The following is a 20930-nucleotide window of genomic DNA, read 5'->3' on the forward strand; positions in this document are numbered from 1 at the left end:
GGGAAGAGCGAGAGGTGGTAAAAATCTGATCGAGTTCTCTATCGCATGAAGTGAGCAGAGGGTTTATAGTAGGGTTTGTAGTTCGTTATTCTGTACCATCCAGCAGAGAAAAATTACGATGATAGAATGTAGGGGTGATAGGTGTTAATGGTCCCTTAGGGACGCGGATCTGCTTAGGACTGCAGTACCTGTATGATGTCGAGTCTTCCTAATGTTCCCAATAAGAAACACCACCGTAACTGCTCGTACTATCTTTATAGTACCCTTTATAGTACTTCGTGTTTCAGGAGCGGGCTTCGTTTGGTGTCCACCTCACACATCAAACATGGTTGGCGGAGCTATGACAACATGTTCCCATTTCCATCAAATGGTCAAAACATGGTCCTGTAGCACTAACACAGCTTAGTCCGTTACTACACGGACTGTGGCAGATATAGCTTTCTCCGACTTCTACTCAGTTCCAAATTAAATTGGAACAATCACATGCGCAGAGTCAGAAGGGCAGTTGCAAAATGAATAGGGACTATCTAAAATTTTATTGTAGCAGGTAGGTTCGAAAAAGGTGACTCGTTTCGAGATATGGCAGTGCCAAAAAACATGATTCACTAGTGTCTGTAAATATTAAAAGACTCCTTCGTAGGATCCAATGCAGGTATGTGGATGGATGGAAAGACTTCATTCCAAATTGCAGACAGCATTTCTATCAGAAAGCGTAGCAATAGAGATCTGAAAAACTAGTGTACATTTCTTAGACCTCAATCGGCACACTGTCTGCTGTATGTAATCATTCTCAATCAACCATCACCCAAAACCCAGTGGATATATCGCAGAACCTCTTATGTGGATCGAGACAGAATGTGTTACAATTACTGGAGAAATATCTAGCGGTAGAATGGTGTAGCTGCAGATACCGGCTTCATAGCGTGTTCTTTGGCTGAATCACTTCCTAAATTTCGTGATTTTATTACGAGCTTAAACCCGTTGGCGACTAGTAACCGCACTGATCGTCTGTTAACATTCACTACGGCGACCACCGTGTCGCGGTATTTGTCTGGAAAACCACTTCATTCGGAGGTAATGCCATACCTCGATGTATAAGGCTTGTATAGTTTTTGACACGGATATCATTAGCGATGCTTGTGAGCACATGTAAAACCATGACTACTTGTGACAGTAACACAGTCGTTGTGATTGTGTTTTTAACACCTGGCGGCTTGTAAGACAGTCACGTTTCTCTTTCTGAGACATTGTGGTGTCACCCCCAAGAAAACCTTATGAGAGATGTCCACCCATCGCTGATTTTCGGTCAGTATTGTTTCGTATCGCTAGCAATCAGTTACTAGCGAAGTATTATACGTAGTAGCAGGGGGTGCTTGATAGGTTCCCCTTGAGCACAGGCTTATAAAGTGTGTGTGTGTGTGTTCTGACATGTGCAAAGAAAATGACTAGGTCCAGTCATAAAGAAGGTATGAATTTGACGTGGAATAAAGCAATAGCAAAGAGAATGGAAGATTCTTTTCTTTTTACTTGGAAAAGTATGTCAAGTCATAATAATTGTACAGGCATTTCTATTTCAAGAGCCACAGCCGTCAGCAGGAGGTATTTCCGGTACTTCGCTCATTGTCGAATGTCGTCCAAATGAGACCGTGAACGTAATATTTAATTGTAAGTACAGTGATAAAATATATATGTAGCCGGTTTCCTAGGACGATTCTGTCTGGGGGTGCGTTGCACAAGGTGGCGGTGGCATGGGGTGGGAATGATTCACGTTTCAGGCTAACGGCAGGAGCTGTCTGAATGGAAAGGTCTGTTGGGGTACAGAAATGTACCTGACCTAAACGTGTCGTCCTCAATATGGCTGAATAGTGAACTAATGCTAAGTATGTGTTGGAAAGTGTTCATGTTCACGTGTGTTGCCTGTGGAAATTTGAGAAGATTCAATGCGAACGTATGTTTGCGTTGGACCATAATTCGCTCCCAAGTACATTGTGTGGTTGACTAGTTCTGCACATTTCCCGTCTTTATTTTGTTGAGAGAACATCGATTGTGGTGTGTGTTGTCTCCATGTAGCAGGTGAAAGACGGGTGGAAGACACGTTTCCTGGTCTTCTAGACATGAGAAACATCTTTGTTGACTTTGTAAATTAAAAGTATGATTTGGAATCTGTTATATCACCGACATCGGTATTCGTGAGTGTAAATATCAGTTTCCTCTATTTTTTTCGAGTTTTCACGTAAAAGTCTTGGCAGACGGGAAAAGTTTCTAGTTACTCAGTGATTTAAAGCACGATGCAACTCGCTAAAGTTTCGGTTTTCCAGAGAAATAATTTCCATCCTATATCTTCGGAATTATGATGTACAAGCGATCAGTAGCAAACTGCTATGTGCCTGATATCGAGAAGTATCGCGAAAAAGGTATGATATTCTGGAAAAACCATGTGAAAGTACATATGTTCTTGTAATCCCAGAGTCTGGAGATGGGTGCAGAAAGCAAGTAAGCAGGTCGGGACCAGAAACAGTAACGCCTTTGTGCCGAGGAGAACTGACCCAGCCTTTGTGCAACCGTTCAGAGAGTGACCTTGGTCCCCTGAGGTTGCTCTGGGCGTGCATATGGCCAGTGTATGTGTGTGTGTGGGGGGGGGGGGGGGAGGGGGGCAGAACACTTGTGACTGTCGGCTGCAGTGGATGACCTACCGGCCTCGGGGGAAATATGTAGTGCTGCAAGGACTATGTACGGTCCATCTGCTTAAACTGTCTGTCTTCACGGTGTATGTACGAGTGTCTGATGGTCGATAGCTATATGCAAGAGGCAGAAGTGATGATTTTTTTTATGGCGAAGGTTATGAATTGTGTGTTTACTAAATCGAAATGGTATTTGGTGATATGTAGCCAGGTTGGAGATGTGTTTCACGCTGATATATTCATGCCTCTGTCATCAGCGCCAGAGCAGTTTAATTGAGGCAGTATCTTACCGTATTTGACGATCAGTAGACCACTTTTGCAAGGTGTAACTGTCAGCGCAATAAGGTGATCTGTACAAAATAAATTTGCCGCTGAAAGTCTCGTCTGCAGAAACAAAGATGGACAGTGCTTCCACACCGGCAGCATTAGTAATTTGGTGGAAGAGCCAATCAGAAGCCTCCATTCATCCACAAGACATCCATTGTACTACATAGCGGTGAGGACGTTTATCGTTTCGGAAATGTTTGTCGAAAGCATGACATCACGATTTCCAGGAAGGGTAACACGTGATGATCGGGGTGCCTCCATAGGACCATCAGGAAGAATGCATTCGGTGTTATTCTGGGCTATTTTCGTAAACAGGTCCTGTTAGGACAATAATTTCCCAGCAGACAGTCTGAGACATCACGAAAGCTCCTCCAACAACAAAAGCAACCATTAACTATATCTGTGACACTTAACGATTTAGGAGAGGGAGACTTGGCTCTTCTTTACATAGACCCAATGTCAGTATAACACTGACCACCTTTTAGCTGCACTTGCAAGGTCGAGCTGTTATGTACGCATCTCGCAGGGTGCTGGACCTGCAGCTATGAAAGCCACGCCAGCCATGGTGGCTAGGTAAACAAGTACACGGCCAGGGCATCTCGCATGTGAGATGGGCTGTCCCGTTCAGATCACTAGGAAGAATGCATCCTGTGTTATTCTGGGAAGCATTGTAAAAGATTTCTATAACACGGCCAGAGGGGGGCTTGGCTGTTATTTACATACACATGAGATGTCAGTATAACATTGAAAGTCTTTTAGCTGCGCCCGTGTAGGTGACTCGCTAGGGAAACATCTCACGGCTACACGTCATCGCACCAGCAATGATGCCTAAGTAAACATGTGTGTGTGTGGCCAGAGGCCTCCGCATGTGGAATTGATTCAACCAGCGTGAGAGCAGTTTGTGATGCATTGTGGTCAAATTTCTTAACAATTCTCCAAAAAGTTTCTACATGCAATGAATGATTGCACACTGCACTATTTCAGCTGTTTAAGCATTGTGAGCATGTTTGCACAGAATTATACATGCATTATATCGCCAGTTTTATGCATAGTGAACGTGTCTTTGAATCAGAGTACTGCAGTATTTTGTGAACATGTCTGTAGGCTGTGCAATGCATTATTTCGACAGTTTACTATTAGTGAGCGTGTTTGCAGAGCACTCTACATGTATTAATTTGACAATTTACGAGTTGTTTTCGTGTCTGCACATCAGTGTACTGCATCACTTCGGTGATTTATGAATAATTTGCAGGTCTGTAAGATATGTACTGTGACCCCAAGCACCCCAGGGTGAGTGTTTTGTACGGTGTAATAAATATACTGTGTGAAATTCATCCTTAAATAGATTGTTCCAATTTCCCACTGAAAATAAATAAAGTACACTCCTTCCTCTCTCCAGCAGCTGGACACAGTGCAGAGTATGGTGATGTCCCTGTTTCCCTGCTACTCACGAGTACATCGAAAACCATGTTAGGCATACTTTCTGTGTGTCGTCAGGTGTCAGTTCAGGCATATATTGAGTGTGTCCTGGTAACAAGATTTTTTAAATGGAGGAAACTATGCTTTGCTGTGTCTTAGACTGGTGGTTAATAAAGCAACTTTCTGCCCAATCATATGCATACATTCATTCGCTTACAGCATTAAAAGTATGATAAGTGCGTTCTAAAACACAATGCACTATTCCACCACTGTCAGAATGGTTTGATGAGCACCCTATGAACAGGAGGAGTGTTTGTTTGGCTCTACAAGACATCTAAACTCAGTTCTACTGAGCATATTTTGAACATATCGAGTAATATGTACACGTTTTGGGCCAGGCACACCATAATCAATCTCTCTGAAATGTATGTGACACTTTAGTAACCATGGTTGGTGTATAATGCTGTGTTTGTGCACTTGTCGACGCGTTTAATGATGGGCAGAGTGAAAGTAGGAGAAGATCTGACCTTGCATCTCTTGCATATCATCAAGAAGCCGCCAAGATTGACTTTCCCATTCGACAGAGGATCATTATTAACAGCGCCACATGACTTCAGTCTGGCCCTACAGCACTTTCGGTGTTTTGTGAAGTTCACACAACAACGCGTCACCGCCGTCGTCGGGGTGTAATTGGATGATGTACGACAATAGGTATGTGTTTACCCGCTCGTAAGCGTTTATAAGGGATTTATCAGACAAGGCCAGAGTAAGTATCAACCTGTTCACCGACGATGTTGGTGTCTAAAGTATAGAATTGTATTTGGATGATAATCATGAAGTACAGGATGACAGGCTCTATTTCGGCTTCGTATATACACTGAAGAAACTGGCACACCTCCCTAATATCGTGCAGGGCTCGCGAGCACGCAGAAGTGACGAACCGCGACGTGATATGGACTCGACTAATGTCTGAAGTAGTGCTGGAGGGAAGTGACACCATGAATCCTGCAGGGCTGTCCATAAATCCGTAAGAGTACGATGGGGTGAAAATCTCCTCCGAACAGCACATTGCAAAGAATCGCTAATAGGCTCAATAATGTTCATGTCTGGGGAGTCCGGTGGCCAATGGAAGTGTTTTAACTCAAGAGAAGTGTTCCTGGAGCTACTCTGTAGTAATTATGGGTGAATGAGGTGTCGCAATGTCTTGCTGGAATTGCCCAAGTCTGTCGGAATGCTCAATGGATATGAATCGATGCAGGTGATCAGACAGGATGCTTACGTACGTGTCACCTCTCAGAGTTGTATCAGGAGTCCCATATCACTCTACCTGCACACATCCCACACCATTACAGAGCCTCTACCAGCTTGAACAGTTCCCTGATGACATGTAGTATACACGGATTCATGAGCGTGCCTCCATACCCATAGACGTCCAACCACTCGATACGATTTAAAATAAGACTTTCCCGACCAGGCAACCTGTTTCCACTGATCAATAGTCCGAAGTCGGTATTGACGGGCCCAGGCGAGGCTAAGGCTTTGTGTCGTGCAGTCATCAAGGGTACATGAGTGGGCCTTCGGCTCCGAAAGCCCATATCGATGAATGGTTTGCACGCTGACACTTGTTAATGATCAGCATTGAAATCTGCACCAACGTGCGGAAGGGTTGCCCTTCTGTCACCTTGAATGATTCTCTTCTGTAGTTGTTGGTCCCGTTCTTGCAGAATCTTTTTCCAGCCGCAGCAATGTCGGAGATTTGATGTTTTGCGAATTCCTGACATTCACGGTACACTCGTGAAATGGTCGTACGGGAAAATCCCCGCTACATCGCTACCTCTGAGATGCTGTGACTCATCGATAGTGCATCGACTATAACAGCACGTTCAAACTCACTTAAATCCTGATAACCTGCCATTGTAGTAGCAGTAACCGATCTAACAACTGCGCCAGACATTTTTTGTCTTATATAGGCGTTGCCGACCGCAGCCGTATTCTGGCTGTTTACGTTATCTCTGTATTTGAATACGCATGCCTGTACCAGTTTCTTTGGCGCTGCGGTGTACGAGTTACTGCAAGTAGGAGTTACTTGTCGATTTTTGGCAAAGGGCAGGTCATTCGAGTGTCTGAAATATCCGAAAATGTGCCCCGATGGGTGTAAAACGCGAGGGCCTCGCTCTCTCTCGCACAAATCTCTTCCGCGTATATGACTGAAACGAATCGCGTAGCGGATTTTATTTTCTTATTTGTTGGGAAAATTGGAAAAGTGTGGTGCCTGTACAAAGGAAATCACAAACACGACGACAATGTGAGGAATACCACAGTACTGCTGAAGCATCTGAAGTCCCTGTCGAACAGGCATGACAGAAGGTGTCCAATAAACACAGAGATACGCTGCTAAGGTCGCTGACAGGTTCGCCTGATTCCAACGAGAAGGGAATAGAACGAAATGTTGTTAACATTGTTATTACGTATTTTTAGATTTCCATAGAGTTCCCGGCACGTTCGACACAAGCTACTTCTAATCAAGCTGCGTGCCTATCATCTCCGTTTTGCGAATGGAATCGTGATTCACTGTCAGAAATGTCATAGTTCGTAATAATCGACGTTACGTCATCAAGTGAAATAGGAATAATATCTGGCGTTTCCCAAGGACGTATTGCAGACCCTTTGTTCTTCCTGATCTACATAAACGATTTAGGACACAATATGAGCAGACCTCTTAGACTGTCAGCAGACGATGCTGTCACTTACCGTCTTGTAAAGTCATCAGATGACCAAAACTAATTGCAAAATGATTTAGACAAGGTATCTGTATGGTGCGAAAAGTGGCCTTTGACTTTAATGGAAAGTGTGAGATTATTGACACTAGTACTGAAAGAAACCCGCTAAAATCACACGAATCTAACGACTATGAATTCAACTAAAAGGGATTAAAATTACGAAAAACTTAGATTGCAACGATTACATAAATAATGTTGTGGGGAAAGCGATCTAAAGATTTACGGGCAGAACACTTAGAAAATGCAACAGGTCAGCTAGAGACCCTGGTTACGATGTAAGCGTTCGTTTTTGCGGCGGTTTGTTCGAGAGTAGAACGGTAAAGAAATCGCTTGAAGGTGATTCTATGAACACACATCCGGAAACTGGATTGTGAATGCAGAGTGATCAGGTAGATGTAGTTTTCCTGCATTCACTATATAGCGACTTTTAATACATATAAATATGCAATAGCAGGAAATTAAAGGCAGAAACTTAATGGTAGCACATAGCAAGCTCCTTTCTAATAGTCCTACAGAGCTTACCGTACGTCCGAAACAGCGAATCTAACTATGTTGGCTACAGGTCTTTCGGTAACAACCAATTGCTGCAACCGTTAGCTGCAGTAACGAGCACAGAATGTAATTTTGTATGCTCTCATTACTAGAGTAATACAAAGTTACGTGCTTCACAGAAAAATTTCAAGCCCGAATTTACGGATATTTACGTTAAAACAAAATACTTAAACTAGTACATTAATGGAAAATCGGATTATAGCTTACTTTATCTACAGTCGTTAGATAACTATAGTCGCTAAATTACTGATAATAAGCACAGTGAATATGGTGTAGCAGACAGCAAGAACTATTTTATTGTATTTTCTTTTCACGGAACAATTTGACTATAACCAAAAAAGTGACGTAATTGATGCTTAATGTACGAATGGCGTTGGGAGGCACGTCAGCTACTCGTCCAGAAGGACCTAGTGTGCTACAAGAATCTTACTTCAGTGTACTTTCTGCAGTACCTTTGCCCATTCAGCTGCGTGTGAGAGCCGCTCGAGCTGGTTCAGTGTGCGCTTTCGGTCGTCTTCCATGTCTCCAATGGCGCATCGAAGCCTGTGTACCTCATGGTGCAGCTTGGCCTGTTCTCGATTGCTTTGCTGTAATTTATCCTCAAAGCGTTTATTTTCCTCTTTCAATATTGTACACTCTGCAGTAGACTCTTCTAGTGATTTTATGTAGTCCAGTGCCGCCAAATGTTCGGTCTGTAGGTTTCCCATATCCTGGCGAATCGCTTCGGCTTCAATAAGTAGGCTGTATTTAACAGAAAATTAGATCAGCAGTGGTATTAGCTACGCACTTCTTGTTGTACATAAAAACGACGAAGAAATACTTTTATAATTATTAATAATTCGTACAATGCACACGGGAAGTATATACGAAAACTTAAGACATATCAATTTAAATACCCTTAGAAATAAAACAAAATCAGAAGTGAAGACGTACACAGAGTATAAAGATGAATATGCCAAATGAATGACAATTTAAATGCCTTTGCTTCATATTAAGGACCTACGTAAATCGTAAACAATACTTGCAACAATATAGATATACTTCCTAGTTAAACTTATATTCACAGGTGCTACAACATGTGGCTGGTTTGAGAATGCGTACAGTCTGTGGCCTCAGCAAGATAACAGTTTCTTCAAAGATTTTCGTATTTTGTGGTAGAGTAACGAACTTGATGTAATGATTAACACTTCCAATTTTATTCTAATTCGCATCTGACCAATTCTGACAAACATTTTTCCAGCGTCTCCTCAAATCATTCCAGGTAATCGCCAAAATAACTGATTCGAAAAGGATAGGGCGTATACCCTGCCAATCTTAATTCAACTGAGTATCAGCTCTAACGGTACTGAAAAGATTGTTGATACATTCGTCATAGTGTGTAGAAATGAATCCTGAATAAATTATTGTAGTCAACGAATGAAATCAGGAATTTTCTTTATTCACGCCTCTAATGACCTCGTTGTCGACGGGACGTTAAACTCTAATCTTTCTTCCTTCGTTCTTTCCTTTTATTAACTCTTAAGGATAACAATTGGCATACGTTATTTTGTATTCTGGATTCTTGTAGTCAACTGTAATCACAGCTTGATCAATAGGGTTGTAGTGCAATAGAGCGTCACTGATGCTTAGTGCTTTGGGAGCAAATATAGTGTAAAATGTTTAGTAGCGCCAGAAACGTGTGTTATTATTAATAATATTATTACACACCTGAGTGAGTGATAAAAATACTATGAATTACTTGCGTAATGTAGGCAAAAACAATATGATATTCATCGTGGTTTCTAAAGGCTAGTCTGTATGGTAGCGGCATGGGTAGTGAGAAACGGATAAGACATAGCGTGTTTTCTCTTCCCTGCAGTTGGGCTGCACTAGCTATGAGGTGAGGGCTAAAAGTGTTCAAATGTACACGCGGGATTCCAAATGACGGGGAAGGCTTGTTGATCATGGGAATCCCTCTGTGGTGAAATTTCCTTTGCCTTCGTGTATGATTTATAGTTACATATCCACTTCTTGCAGAAACCGAGCATTTCTGACATATTCCTCCGTTGACAGCTACCGGAACAGGTCCGTCACAGACAGACGTAGGTTGTGGAATTCCCGCTGTGGACAAGTCCATGAGAAGTCTGCGTCATTGTTCTTCGCAGCACACCCTGTTGTCACATTGCTGAGATCTACAACCTCACTGCAATGTTCTTCGCAGTGCGGAAACATGTGAAGGATAATAACGCAGCCGGCGGGGGTGAAAGAGCGGTTCTAGGCGCTACAGTCTGGAACCACGCGACCGCTACGGTCGCAGGTTCGAATCCTGCCTCGGGCATGGATGAGTGTGATGTCCTTAGGTTAGTTAGGTTTAAGTAGTTCTAACTTCTATGGGACTGATGATCTCAGAAGTTAAGTTCCATAGTGCTCAGAGCCATTTTTTTGATAATAACCCTGTCCCAACTGGAAGCGCGTAACAGTAGTGGTGTGTCAACTACGTAGCTTTATCTATGAAATCCAAGTTTTTCGAGGTGTGCTCGGCTGTATTGCTGCATAATGTCTTCCTTTTGACTGATTTCATTTCTGCCACATCTGAACATTCTTGGAAGACTCGCTTCTTTACAATAGCAAGGAAATCCGTATGCAGTAGAGAAGCCTAGTAAAATTGGCTATCAGTCGCACAACGTTTCGCCTGGTGCTCCACCAACTCGTTATGAGATACCAGTGTGACCCTTGATCCACAAAAATAATTACTGGATACTTTTATGAAGGCATTCACATTGGTAGGTCATTTTAAGGACATGAAGTACATGACAGTTACTTTCAGAGTCACACTGAGTCTGTGACAATAAGGATGTCATCGAATTGATTTACCTCCTTAATTGCGACAACTTCGGCAGTGAAGATCTTAGCTGCCGTTGGAAGCTTAAACATACCCCAAGATAGTGTATGTCCGCCGACATAAATGAAGCCATTGTCCGTCCTCTCTAGAATTCTAATGGTATATCAATTGTCTGCAGGGGACCAGCGTAGTTTATGGAGGAGAGGATGAGCTGTGTTCACTGCTCTACTAAATATTTTATGAATTTCTGAGTTAAGGAATGTCCCTTGTCTCCGTTAAAAGTGCATTCTCATGTGAAGTATGCAGCGCTCCTGGACAGATTCGTGTAGGCCTAGAGCGGCACTGTTTTCTTTCGGTCTTGCAGAGTACAGATGTTGGTGCATTATCATATAACGTGCAACCCTATCCAGTATATAATGAATCATGCCAACGATAAAGGATGCATAGGGGTGTAACATCGGCACCCATTTATATGTGGGATTACTCGTTTTATTTTGAGTGATCGACCATGGAAATCAAACATTCCACACGGTGCTCCCACTTTAGTCAATTGTCGACATAGAGTCCGTGCCGTTTGAATGATCTCCTGAAGGGGATGTTAAAAGGCCCTAATCGGAACTAGGGGGGGGGGGGGGGGGGGTGGTGACGGTCGTCTTTGTCTTGTAAAGACAACTGTTGTGGTTGGCAGGAGAGCCAACACCGTGTTACTAGAGGAGGCCGAAAGGCACGCGTTTTAGCCCACACAGGCTGGCGTGAGGTCTGGAACATGACAAGGGAATCATAAGTGAGAAAAATGGACGTAGCTGGTGGAATACTTAACTTTAATCGATTAATGACGAACGTCGCTCTTTATGGTAGATCATTCACAATATCAATAGTACGGATACTGGCGCCTTGCTAGGTCGTAGCAAATAACATAGCTGAAGGCTATGCAACTATCGTCTCGGTAAATGAGAGCGTAATTTGTCAGTGAACCATCGTTAGCAAAGTCGGCTGTACAACTGGGGCGAGTGCTAGGAAGTCTCTCTAGACCTGCCGTGTGGCGGCGCTCGGTCTGCAATCACTGATAGTGGCGACACGCGGGTCCGACGTACACTTAAGGGCCGCGGCCGATTTAAAGGCTACCACCTAATAAGTGTGGTGTCTGGCGGTGACACCACAACAACCACTGAAGATCTGATGTCTGCAAGACGAAGTCCTATAATGCATATTCAGGAGGAGAGCACATCCGCCGCTCGATACAGCCATATTAATGTCATCCTCAAGCTTAGAGAAAACGTGTACATTCAGATAGAACCAACGTACATTAAGGTTTGGATAGAAAATTGTATTACGTTCTGATGATTATACTGCACAGAGCGTAGGACTCAAAATGCAAAATGTAGACTAGGCTTAGTACATGCAAGGTATTGTCTTGTTGCCTAACCTAATCACAGTTAGAGTAATGGTAATGAGATGTGTAAAATCCATCGACTGCAGTCCATAGTGTCGCAAGCACTGGAAATATCTACTAACAAGGCCGTCACGTCGCCATTAAAAGCACAAGTGAAATGTACGTCCGTATTCAATAGACTTACGCTATCAGTGGCGCCTCTTCGTTTCCTAAATATGAGCTGAGAACCACGCAATGAAGAAATTACTCTCAAATCACTATTAAGCAGCCACTTCAACATTATTTCTAATGTTTTGAGCACTAAAGAAGAAAGTGCGGTAGGACAGTACGAAAATAGGCTGAATCTGAGCCTTTGCTAGGTTTCAGTATCGGAAAAATTACTTAAATCTGTCAGTCGTCTAGGAACTTGCCTTCTGTCCGTAAGTGATTGTAAATGTCGATCAGGGTGCGTAAATCTTCATCTGGCAAATTGGCTAGCATTCTGAAGCTTATGTCATTATATCCAGGAGCAGCATCGCAGGTAACTTTTACGGCTTTTCTCGGTTTTGCAAACTGGAATGCTGTGGTAAGTTGGGAGAACACAAGGTGATGTCTATCGCAAACAAGTGTCATCGCGTGTAGGGATGACAGTTGGAGAACTGTTGTTTAGTATAGATAAAATGAATTCATCTACAACATCCAAGGATGACAGTTGGAGAACTGTTGTTTAGTATAGATAAAATAAATTCATCTACAACATCCAAAAGCCACGCTGTTGCAGTGGTAGCAGCGGTTCCTGTCAGGTTAACGAATTTCAGCACTGTCAGGTTTGGCTAACACCTGAATGGGTGACCGTTTGAGTCTGCAAAGTGCTTTTGTGAAGTAGGGTGCACTCAGCCCTTGTGAGGCAAACTGAACAGCTATCTCGTTTGAGAAAACTGACATCGGCAAGGAGAGCAGTGTGGTGACGACTTGTCCTCCATATCCACAACAGAAGACGCCTATACAATGAGGATGACATGGCGGTCGGTCGTCACCGCTAAGTCTTCAAAGACTATTCAGACAGAATTCCGGAGTTGTCCAAAACAGGTGACCTATATGTCATTTATGTCCCATGCCGAGATCATATGCTGTGCATTGAAATCTCTACATAACAAGAAAAAAGGGGCGTCGAGGCTGTTTACCAATGAACGTCACTCAACAATTTAAATTTTGCTACTTGGAGGGCAACATGATAACAGTACGGAAATGTCTGATATTTTTGAGCGATCGCGGACCGGTACTGCCTCGGAACCTCTTTCTTACATTTAGGAAAGTAGGGCAGATGTTTGTGTAATCTCTTCTCGCGATGGCAGGCTTATGGTTTTTCAGCATTATTATATTGTTACTACTTAATAAAATTTCACAGTTGGTATGTAACAGAAGTACTCATCAAAGGCTTCTTCCATTGTCACAGGAAACATTACGTAGTTTCCTTAACACAAAAAACAAATTTTTCGCCATCATCATTCAGCTGCTATAAGCGTTAAACACTGCTTCCTCAAGTCAGAAAATTTGCTCCCTTGTCTAAAATAATATAGCGGAAATAACATCTCGATAAACTGTGTTTACCCGTCGTAAGCGTATTTGATATGGCTAGACAGTCGTCTTACCATACACTGCGTATAAGAATAACTATCAGTATAAAACTTGTTAGTTTATTATGTTATGGTACGATCCATTTGAAACTGTGGTGAGGGACAGTCCTAGTGATGCGAAAACGATATCAGTGGAATAACATATAAAGGAATGTTACAGTGTGGGCCCTTTCTTGATTGCGTCTCTTGACAAACTCTGAAATATGACTTACATGGCTAAGAACTATATCCTCCAAATACAAATTAAAGTTTTGGTTCATGTATGCTGTATGCAATCACTATATTAGGCATGTCTTGTATGAAGCAGCTTGGCAACAGACATCTTATGGTTGTCACAGATAATTTTTGTCACGCCTAGACCACATTTTTAAAGAAAGTGTTTTGAAAGCAGTTTGTTTGTAACAATGGATTATATAGAGGAAAATTATCTAGACATCTAAAAATACACTGTGTGATTAAAAGTATCCGGACACCCCCCAAAAAAACGTTTTTCATATTAGGTGTACTGTGCTGCCACCTACTGCCAGGTACTCCATATCAGCGACCTCAGTAGTAATTAGACATCGTGAGAGAGCAGAATGGGGCGCTCCGTGAAACTCACAGACTTAGAAAGTGGTCAGGTGATTGGGTATCAGTTGTGTCATACGTCTGAACGCGAGATTTCCACATTCCTAAACATCCCTAGGTCCACTGTTTCCGATGTGATAGTGAAGTGGAAACGTGAAGGGACACGTACAGCACAAAAGCGTACAGACCGACCTCGTCTGTTGACTGACAGAGACCACTGACAGCTGAAGAAGATCGTAATGTGTAATAGGCAGACATGTATCCAGACCATCACACATGAATTCCAAACTGCATCAGGATACACTGCAAGTACTATGTGGGAGGTGAGAAAACTTGGATTCATAGTCGAGCGCCAGTTGATAAGCCACACACCACGCCAATAAATAGCAAACGACGCCTCGCTTGGTGTAAGGAGCGTAAACATTGGACGATTGAATAGTGGGAAAACGTGTGGAGTGACGTATCACGGTCCACAATGTGGCGATCCGATGGCAGGGTGTGGGTATGGCGAATGCCCAGTGAATGTCATCAGCCAGGTGTGTAGTGCCAACAGTAAAATTCGGAGGCGGTGGGGTTATGATGTGGCCGTGTTTTTCAAGGATGGGGCTTGCACTACTTGTTTTGCGTGGAACTATCATAGCACAGACCTACATTGTTTTAAGCACCTTCTTGCTTCTCACTGTTGAAGAGTAATTCAGGGATGGCTACTGCATCTTTCAACAGATCGAGCACCTGTTCATAATGTGGCGGAATGGTTACACGACAATGACATCCCTGTGATGGACTGGCCTGCAGAGAGTCCTGACCTGTTTCCTATAGAATACCTTTGGGATGCTCCTCAATGCAGCATTCCGTGAAGAATGGGCTGCCAGTCCCCAAGAAACCTTACAGGACCTGATTGAACACATGTCTGCGAGAGTGGAAGCTGTCATCAAGGCTAATGGTGAGCGAACACCATATTGGATTCCAGCTTTACCGATGGAGGGCGTCACGAACTTTTAAGTCATTTTCAGCCAGGTGTCTGGATACTTTTGATCACATAGTGTATACCCAGTACTACCTAGACAAATTTAGGGTGAACTTCACGTGTAACACAATACAATAAAATTAACTTTAGAAGATACCTTATGTCTAAAAAATACAGTGTTGATCAGTACAATTTTGCCTATTTCCCAAAAGTTTTAATTTTAAATCCTACAAGCACTTGTATGAGCATAAATTCATTTTACCTACAAACAGTGAACATAAATTTAATTACTCACAAAAAAATGTCACATCATGTATAGAATTTCTGTTAGTCATAGCGTTCAGACATTTACGTTGTGAAAAAACGTTTTTCATTTAAGGTATTCCAAACATTTTATAACTAACATATGTACCAGGTAATTACGTTTACATCCATTATTCATGATACATTCAAGTTTTTTAATAAATTAGTACACAATTTTGTAAGATTACATGTTTTATATTTTTTAAATATTTCATGTTCAGATGATTTGTATACTTTAATAATTAGGCTGCTTAAATGTATTAAAAGATTGTGTAGTTGTGTGCGGAGAGATGTGTCCGACATTTTTTTCTCAGTAGGAAATAATGAAATCCAACATATGTTTAAATTACATTAGGCACAGTTTTAACCAGTAATTTCACATGATTTCTAATCGCTGTCTTTTTGTATACCATACGAAAGATACTTCACATTCCTTCCATTTCTCTTTTATTCCTCTTTATTTCAAATAATCAGTTCCCCTACAAAACTTGTACTGAACACATTAATTCTAATTTCATAATAAAATTGTAATGAAGATTATTCTTTCCAAATATCAGAAGTTGTTCTGCAATTCATTAATTTTAAGTATGTAATTAAAGCTTCTATATTGTGAACTCAGTTACAGATTATTATTGTGGTCTACTTTTCCTGCGTTTTCTTCACTGAGAGATACTATTTAAATTATGATTTTCGTAAATATCTATTAAACTGTGTTAAAATACATAATCCAGTTTTGTAACTAAATCTGCTATTGATAGTTTCAGAAAGAAGCATACGGAAATATAATTATTTATTAGGTGAGTAATATTCATTACCCTCAAACGCAACAAAGTGATAGTATTTATAGTTTCTGAATAATACAGTCTGTAATTAACTACTGAATACTTTATAAAGAGTTTAATGTCTTCCTTTGTTATTATCATTTGTTCTTCTCTTGTAAAAACCTCTAACAACTCTTTTTAATATATAATTTGTAGTCTTTTATAACAAAGTCTTTCAGTCTTCACTTAAAAGTTCCGGGCTGATAGGCTGTGATCGAAGTATAAAACTCTCCCCTGACGTTTCGTCTCCGACTGCGGGAGACATCCTCGAAGGTACAGCGGCGAATTGCGAAGAGAAGTCGAGGGAGCGCTTATTATATAGGCAGTACAGAAGGCGCCACTGTCGATCACGTGGCTTCGGCTATAGGATTGTCTCTGGTAATGCTAACATTCTCGATTGAAAGTAATCGATCGTCACGATTGCGGTGCAACGCTGACATCCAAATTTTACCCTGTTTAACACCTTCGTCTTTCCTGTTAAAACTGTTACGGTGTTTATCAATCTCGATAGCCTCTCTGTACATGCGTGCATAATAATGCGAGGTTTTTGATATGACGCTCGTCTCGCTGAATTTTATTTCATGACCACCTTCCTGGTAAACATGATTCGCTACGGCCGATTTATCCGTGTGACCCAGGCGGCAATTCCTCTTATGTTGAACAAGACGGGTGTTCACACTTCTCTATGTGGTACCGACATAAACCTGTCCACAACTATAAGGAATTTTATACACCCCCGGTGTAGCCAAAAGGTGTCATGCATCTTTTGCCGAGCTTAAATATTCTTTTAGTTTCCTGGTGGGTCTGAAAATAATTTCGACCCCATACTTGCTTGAAACTTTCCCAATGCGATCTGCGACCGTACTAATGAACAGAAGAAAAACTTTTCCCTTGGGCGACTGTTGTTCGAGGTTGCTCCTGATTCTCTGCCTAGAGCGAAGTGCTTGATCTATATCCTTGCTAGAATAGCCATTCTTCACGAAAGTTGACCGTAGATGTTCAATCTCATGTTTTAAATAAACAGGTTCAAAAATTTTGTAGATAACGATCAGTATGTGTGGCCTTTCTACATAACTTACGACCCAAAGTTCCGTCCCGTCATTTAATGACAAACACATCCAGGAAATTCAATTGCCCATTCCTTTCCGTCTACATAGTAAATTGGATTTTCGGATTAATGCTGTTTAAATGTGTCAGGAAGGCATCCAACTCCTCTGCTCCGTGTGTCCATACTACGAACTGTCATCGACGTAGCGATACCATGCGGCTGGTCGTTCACTGGCAATCTGCAACGCCCGTTGTTCAAAAGTCTCCATAAATAAGTTAGCCACAGCAAGACTAAGAGGACTGCCCATAGCCATCCCGTCAATCTGTTCATAAAAGTTGTTATTGTATTGAAAATAAGTTGTGGTGAGGCAGTGTCAGAATAATGCCACAATATTCGTAGGAAAAATATCCGCTATGCATAAGATAGCTTCGTTTACCGGAATCTTGGTAAATAACGACACAATATCAAAACTGACGAGGATATCATCCGGGCCCACGCTCGTTTCCTTTAACTTGTCAATGAAATTAGCTGAATTTTTAATATGACTGTCCGTCCTACCAACGTAAGGTTGCAGCAATGAGGCAAGGTGTCTAGCTAACTTGTGTGTTGGTCCGCCTATAGCGCTGACAATTGGCCTCAACGGAAGCTCAGGTTTATGCACTTTGGGTAAGCCATAAAGTCTAGGTGGGTACGCTACTGTTTTACAAAGCAGCTTCTTATAATTGGAGGCGAATGAAGACGCTTTCACCAGTCGAATGGTCATTCTTAAAATCTTCACAGTCGGATCTTTCTCAAGTTTTTGTAATTGGAGGGAACCAAAATATCACTAATTTTTCCATGATAGTCCTCACTGTTCAGTATGACGGTGGCGTTAACCTTATCTTCATTAAGAACAGTAATGTTTTTATCTACATTTATATCCCTCAGCGCTTTCCTTTGTGCCTGCGACAAATTACTGTTAGGTGGCTTACATGTAAGTAAAGTCATAGCCGTTTCCATCCTAATTACGTCAGCGGACTGCTGTGGAAGCTGACGGATACCGGCCTCAATATTTGCTACAATATACTCTGTGGATACGTTTTGGGGCGTCACAGCAAAGCAGCTTCTTATAGTTGGAGGCGAATGAAGACGCTTTCACCAGTCTCCTTTCGCTAGTACAGAAATTTCAACTTTTGACAAATCTTCGATGACATGCCTCGCTCAGGCCGCCTAAGGGCTACTACCGCAGTGGATGACCGCTACCTACGGATTATGGCTCAGAGGAACCCTGACAGAAACGCCACCATGTTGAATAATGCTTTTCGTGCAGCCACAGAACGTCGTGTTACGACTCAGACTGTGCGCAATAGGCTGCATGATGCACAACTTCACTCCCGACGTCCATGGCGTGATCCATCTTTGCTACCACGACACCATGCAGCACGGTACAGACGGATCCAACAACATGCCGAATGGGCCACTCAGGACTGGCATCACGTTCTCTTCACCGATGGGTGTCGAATATGCCTTCAACCAGACAATCGTCGGAGACGTGTTTGGAGGCAACCCGGTCAGGCTGAACGCCTTAGACACACTGCCCATCGAGTGCAGCAAGGTGGAAGTTCCCTGCTGTTTTGGGATCGCATTATGTGGGGCCGACGAACACCGCTGGTGGTGCTGGAAGGCCCCGTAATGGCTGTACGATACCTGAATGCCATACTCTGACCAATAGTGCAACTATATCGGCAGCACATTGGCGAGGCATTTGTCTTCATGGACGACAATTCGAGCCTCCATTGTGCATAACTTCTGAATGACATAATTCAGGATAACGATATCACTCGAAAAGAGTGGCCAGCCTGTTCTACAGACATTAACCCTATCGAAAATGTCTGATAGATTGAAAAGGGTTGTTTATGGACGACGTCACCCACCAACCACTCTGAGGGATCTCCGCCGAATCGCCGTTGAGGAGTGGGACAATCTGGACCAACAGTGCCTTGATGAACACGTGGATAGTATGCCACGACGAATACAGGCTTGCAGCAATGCTACTGGGTATGGCTCTGAGCACTATGGGACTAAACATCTGAGGTCATCAGTCCCTTAGAACTTAGAACTACTTGAAGCTAACTAACCTAAGGACATCACACACATCCATGCCCGAGGCAGGATTCGAACCTGCGACCGTAGCGGTCGTGCGGTTCCCGACCGAAGCGCCTAGAACCGCTCGGCTACAACGGCCGGCAATGCTACTGGGTATTAGAGGTACCAGTGTACAGCAATCTGGACTACTACCTCTGAAGGTCTCGCAGTATGGTGGTACAACATGCAATCGGTAGTTCTCATGAGAAATAAAATGGGCGGAAATGATGTTTATGTTGATCTCTATTCCAATTATCTGTACAGGTTCCGGAACTGTCGGAACCCGGAACCGAGATGCTGCAAAACTTTTTTGATGTGTGTAGTATGTCGGTACCTAAATGTTTGAAAAGTCCCGTAAAGTGTAGAAGAGAGTTAGAGATAATGCACGGGGTGAAATGCGGAACTTCTGGTGACGATTAAAATAACTAAATTTCGCGTATCGGGTTGCTTACTCGCCAACATGAACATTGTGTTATGTGTGACTGTTTGTAGTAACATCTGAGCGAGCTATTCTAAAAGAAAGAATCCGTTTGTAAACTTTTTGGGAAATGCCATTGATAATTATCACAACTGCCTACGGTTATGAATGAGGTGTGCGTGTGGGCTTTTCAGGCTTTGTAGAGTTTAGAGGAAGACTTAGTATTGACTGGTGTGTTCAAGCTTATCGCAACAGAGTGAAATTTTACGCTCATAAATACTTTCATTTAAATATTCCTTCCACCGAAAAAACAGTTTTAGTGTGACTTGTGGTTACGAAATGCGCCGCTGTTTTTCTGTAACTTTTTACGGCTGAAAATTGCATTTCAATGACTTCAAGGAGGCTTGCGTCTGGGAAGAAATTTACCACAAGGTGAGTGAAACTTTGCAAAGCATCGTGCTGTCGTAGTTGTGCTGCACTCCTTCAGCAACAGTTTAATAAATTACTCTATTTTGGCCTAAATAAGCTAGTAACGAAGGAACTAAACTTGTCTCATTCCCAGTTACCACTGACAATACTTGTGAACCAAGCCTGCACAAAAATTGCATTTTAGGGCCGAATGACATGAAACAATACGAAGATTATTGATCCTGTTTTCATGCGTCTATAATAAGGAAACGGTTACACATATTTTTACATCAGGATATCATTAAACGCTAATATTATAGGTGGGAGGATCACCTTCCCATGTCATAAATTATATGTACAGTGTTTTATGGAGGTAAAATAATTATAGTGTTGCTCTAGGAAGATATACTTTGTTGCAGAAACCACATTGTAGAAAAAGAGGACAAATTTATATTTTTAAGACGAGTGACTGCCATGATGCAGATCAATAAGCTACGAATGAGCAAACGCTCATATTTCATTTGCGAAACTGTCAAACGATAAGATCATCGTATGTCAGTGTGGTGCAAATGGTCGTAGTGTAGTCGTATTTTATAAGTGGTAATATGTGAATCTGTTCGACAGAATATTGGCTTTAGTTTTATAATTAATACCTGTATTGAAGCTCCATGGACAAACTACAGCA

The 20930-nt window shown here is 42.2% G+C and overlaps 1 protein-coding gene across 1 annotated transcript in view; it reads right to left on the bottom strand.

The window, feature by feature from the left end:
* Positions 1-20930, bottom strand: part of LOC126278069 (uncharacterized) — a 381643-nt gene that overhangs the window by 228673 nt on the left and 132040 nt on the right. Inside the window, exon 6 of the mRNA XM_049977941.1 lies at positions 8212-8500. Coding sequence (XP_049833898.1) covers positions 8212-8500 — 289 coding nt within the window. The remainder of the gene's footprint in view (positions 1-8211; positions 8501-20930) is intronic.

This window comes from Schistocerca gregaria, chromosome 1 (genome assembly GCF_023897955.1).
Source record: "Schistocerca gregaria isolate iqSchGreg1 chromosome 1, iqSchGreg1.2, whole genome shotgun sequence".
Classification (NCBI taxonomy): Eukaryota; Metazoa; Arthropoda; class Insecta; order Orthoptera; family Acrididae; genus Schistocerca; species Schistocerca gregaria.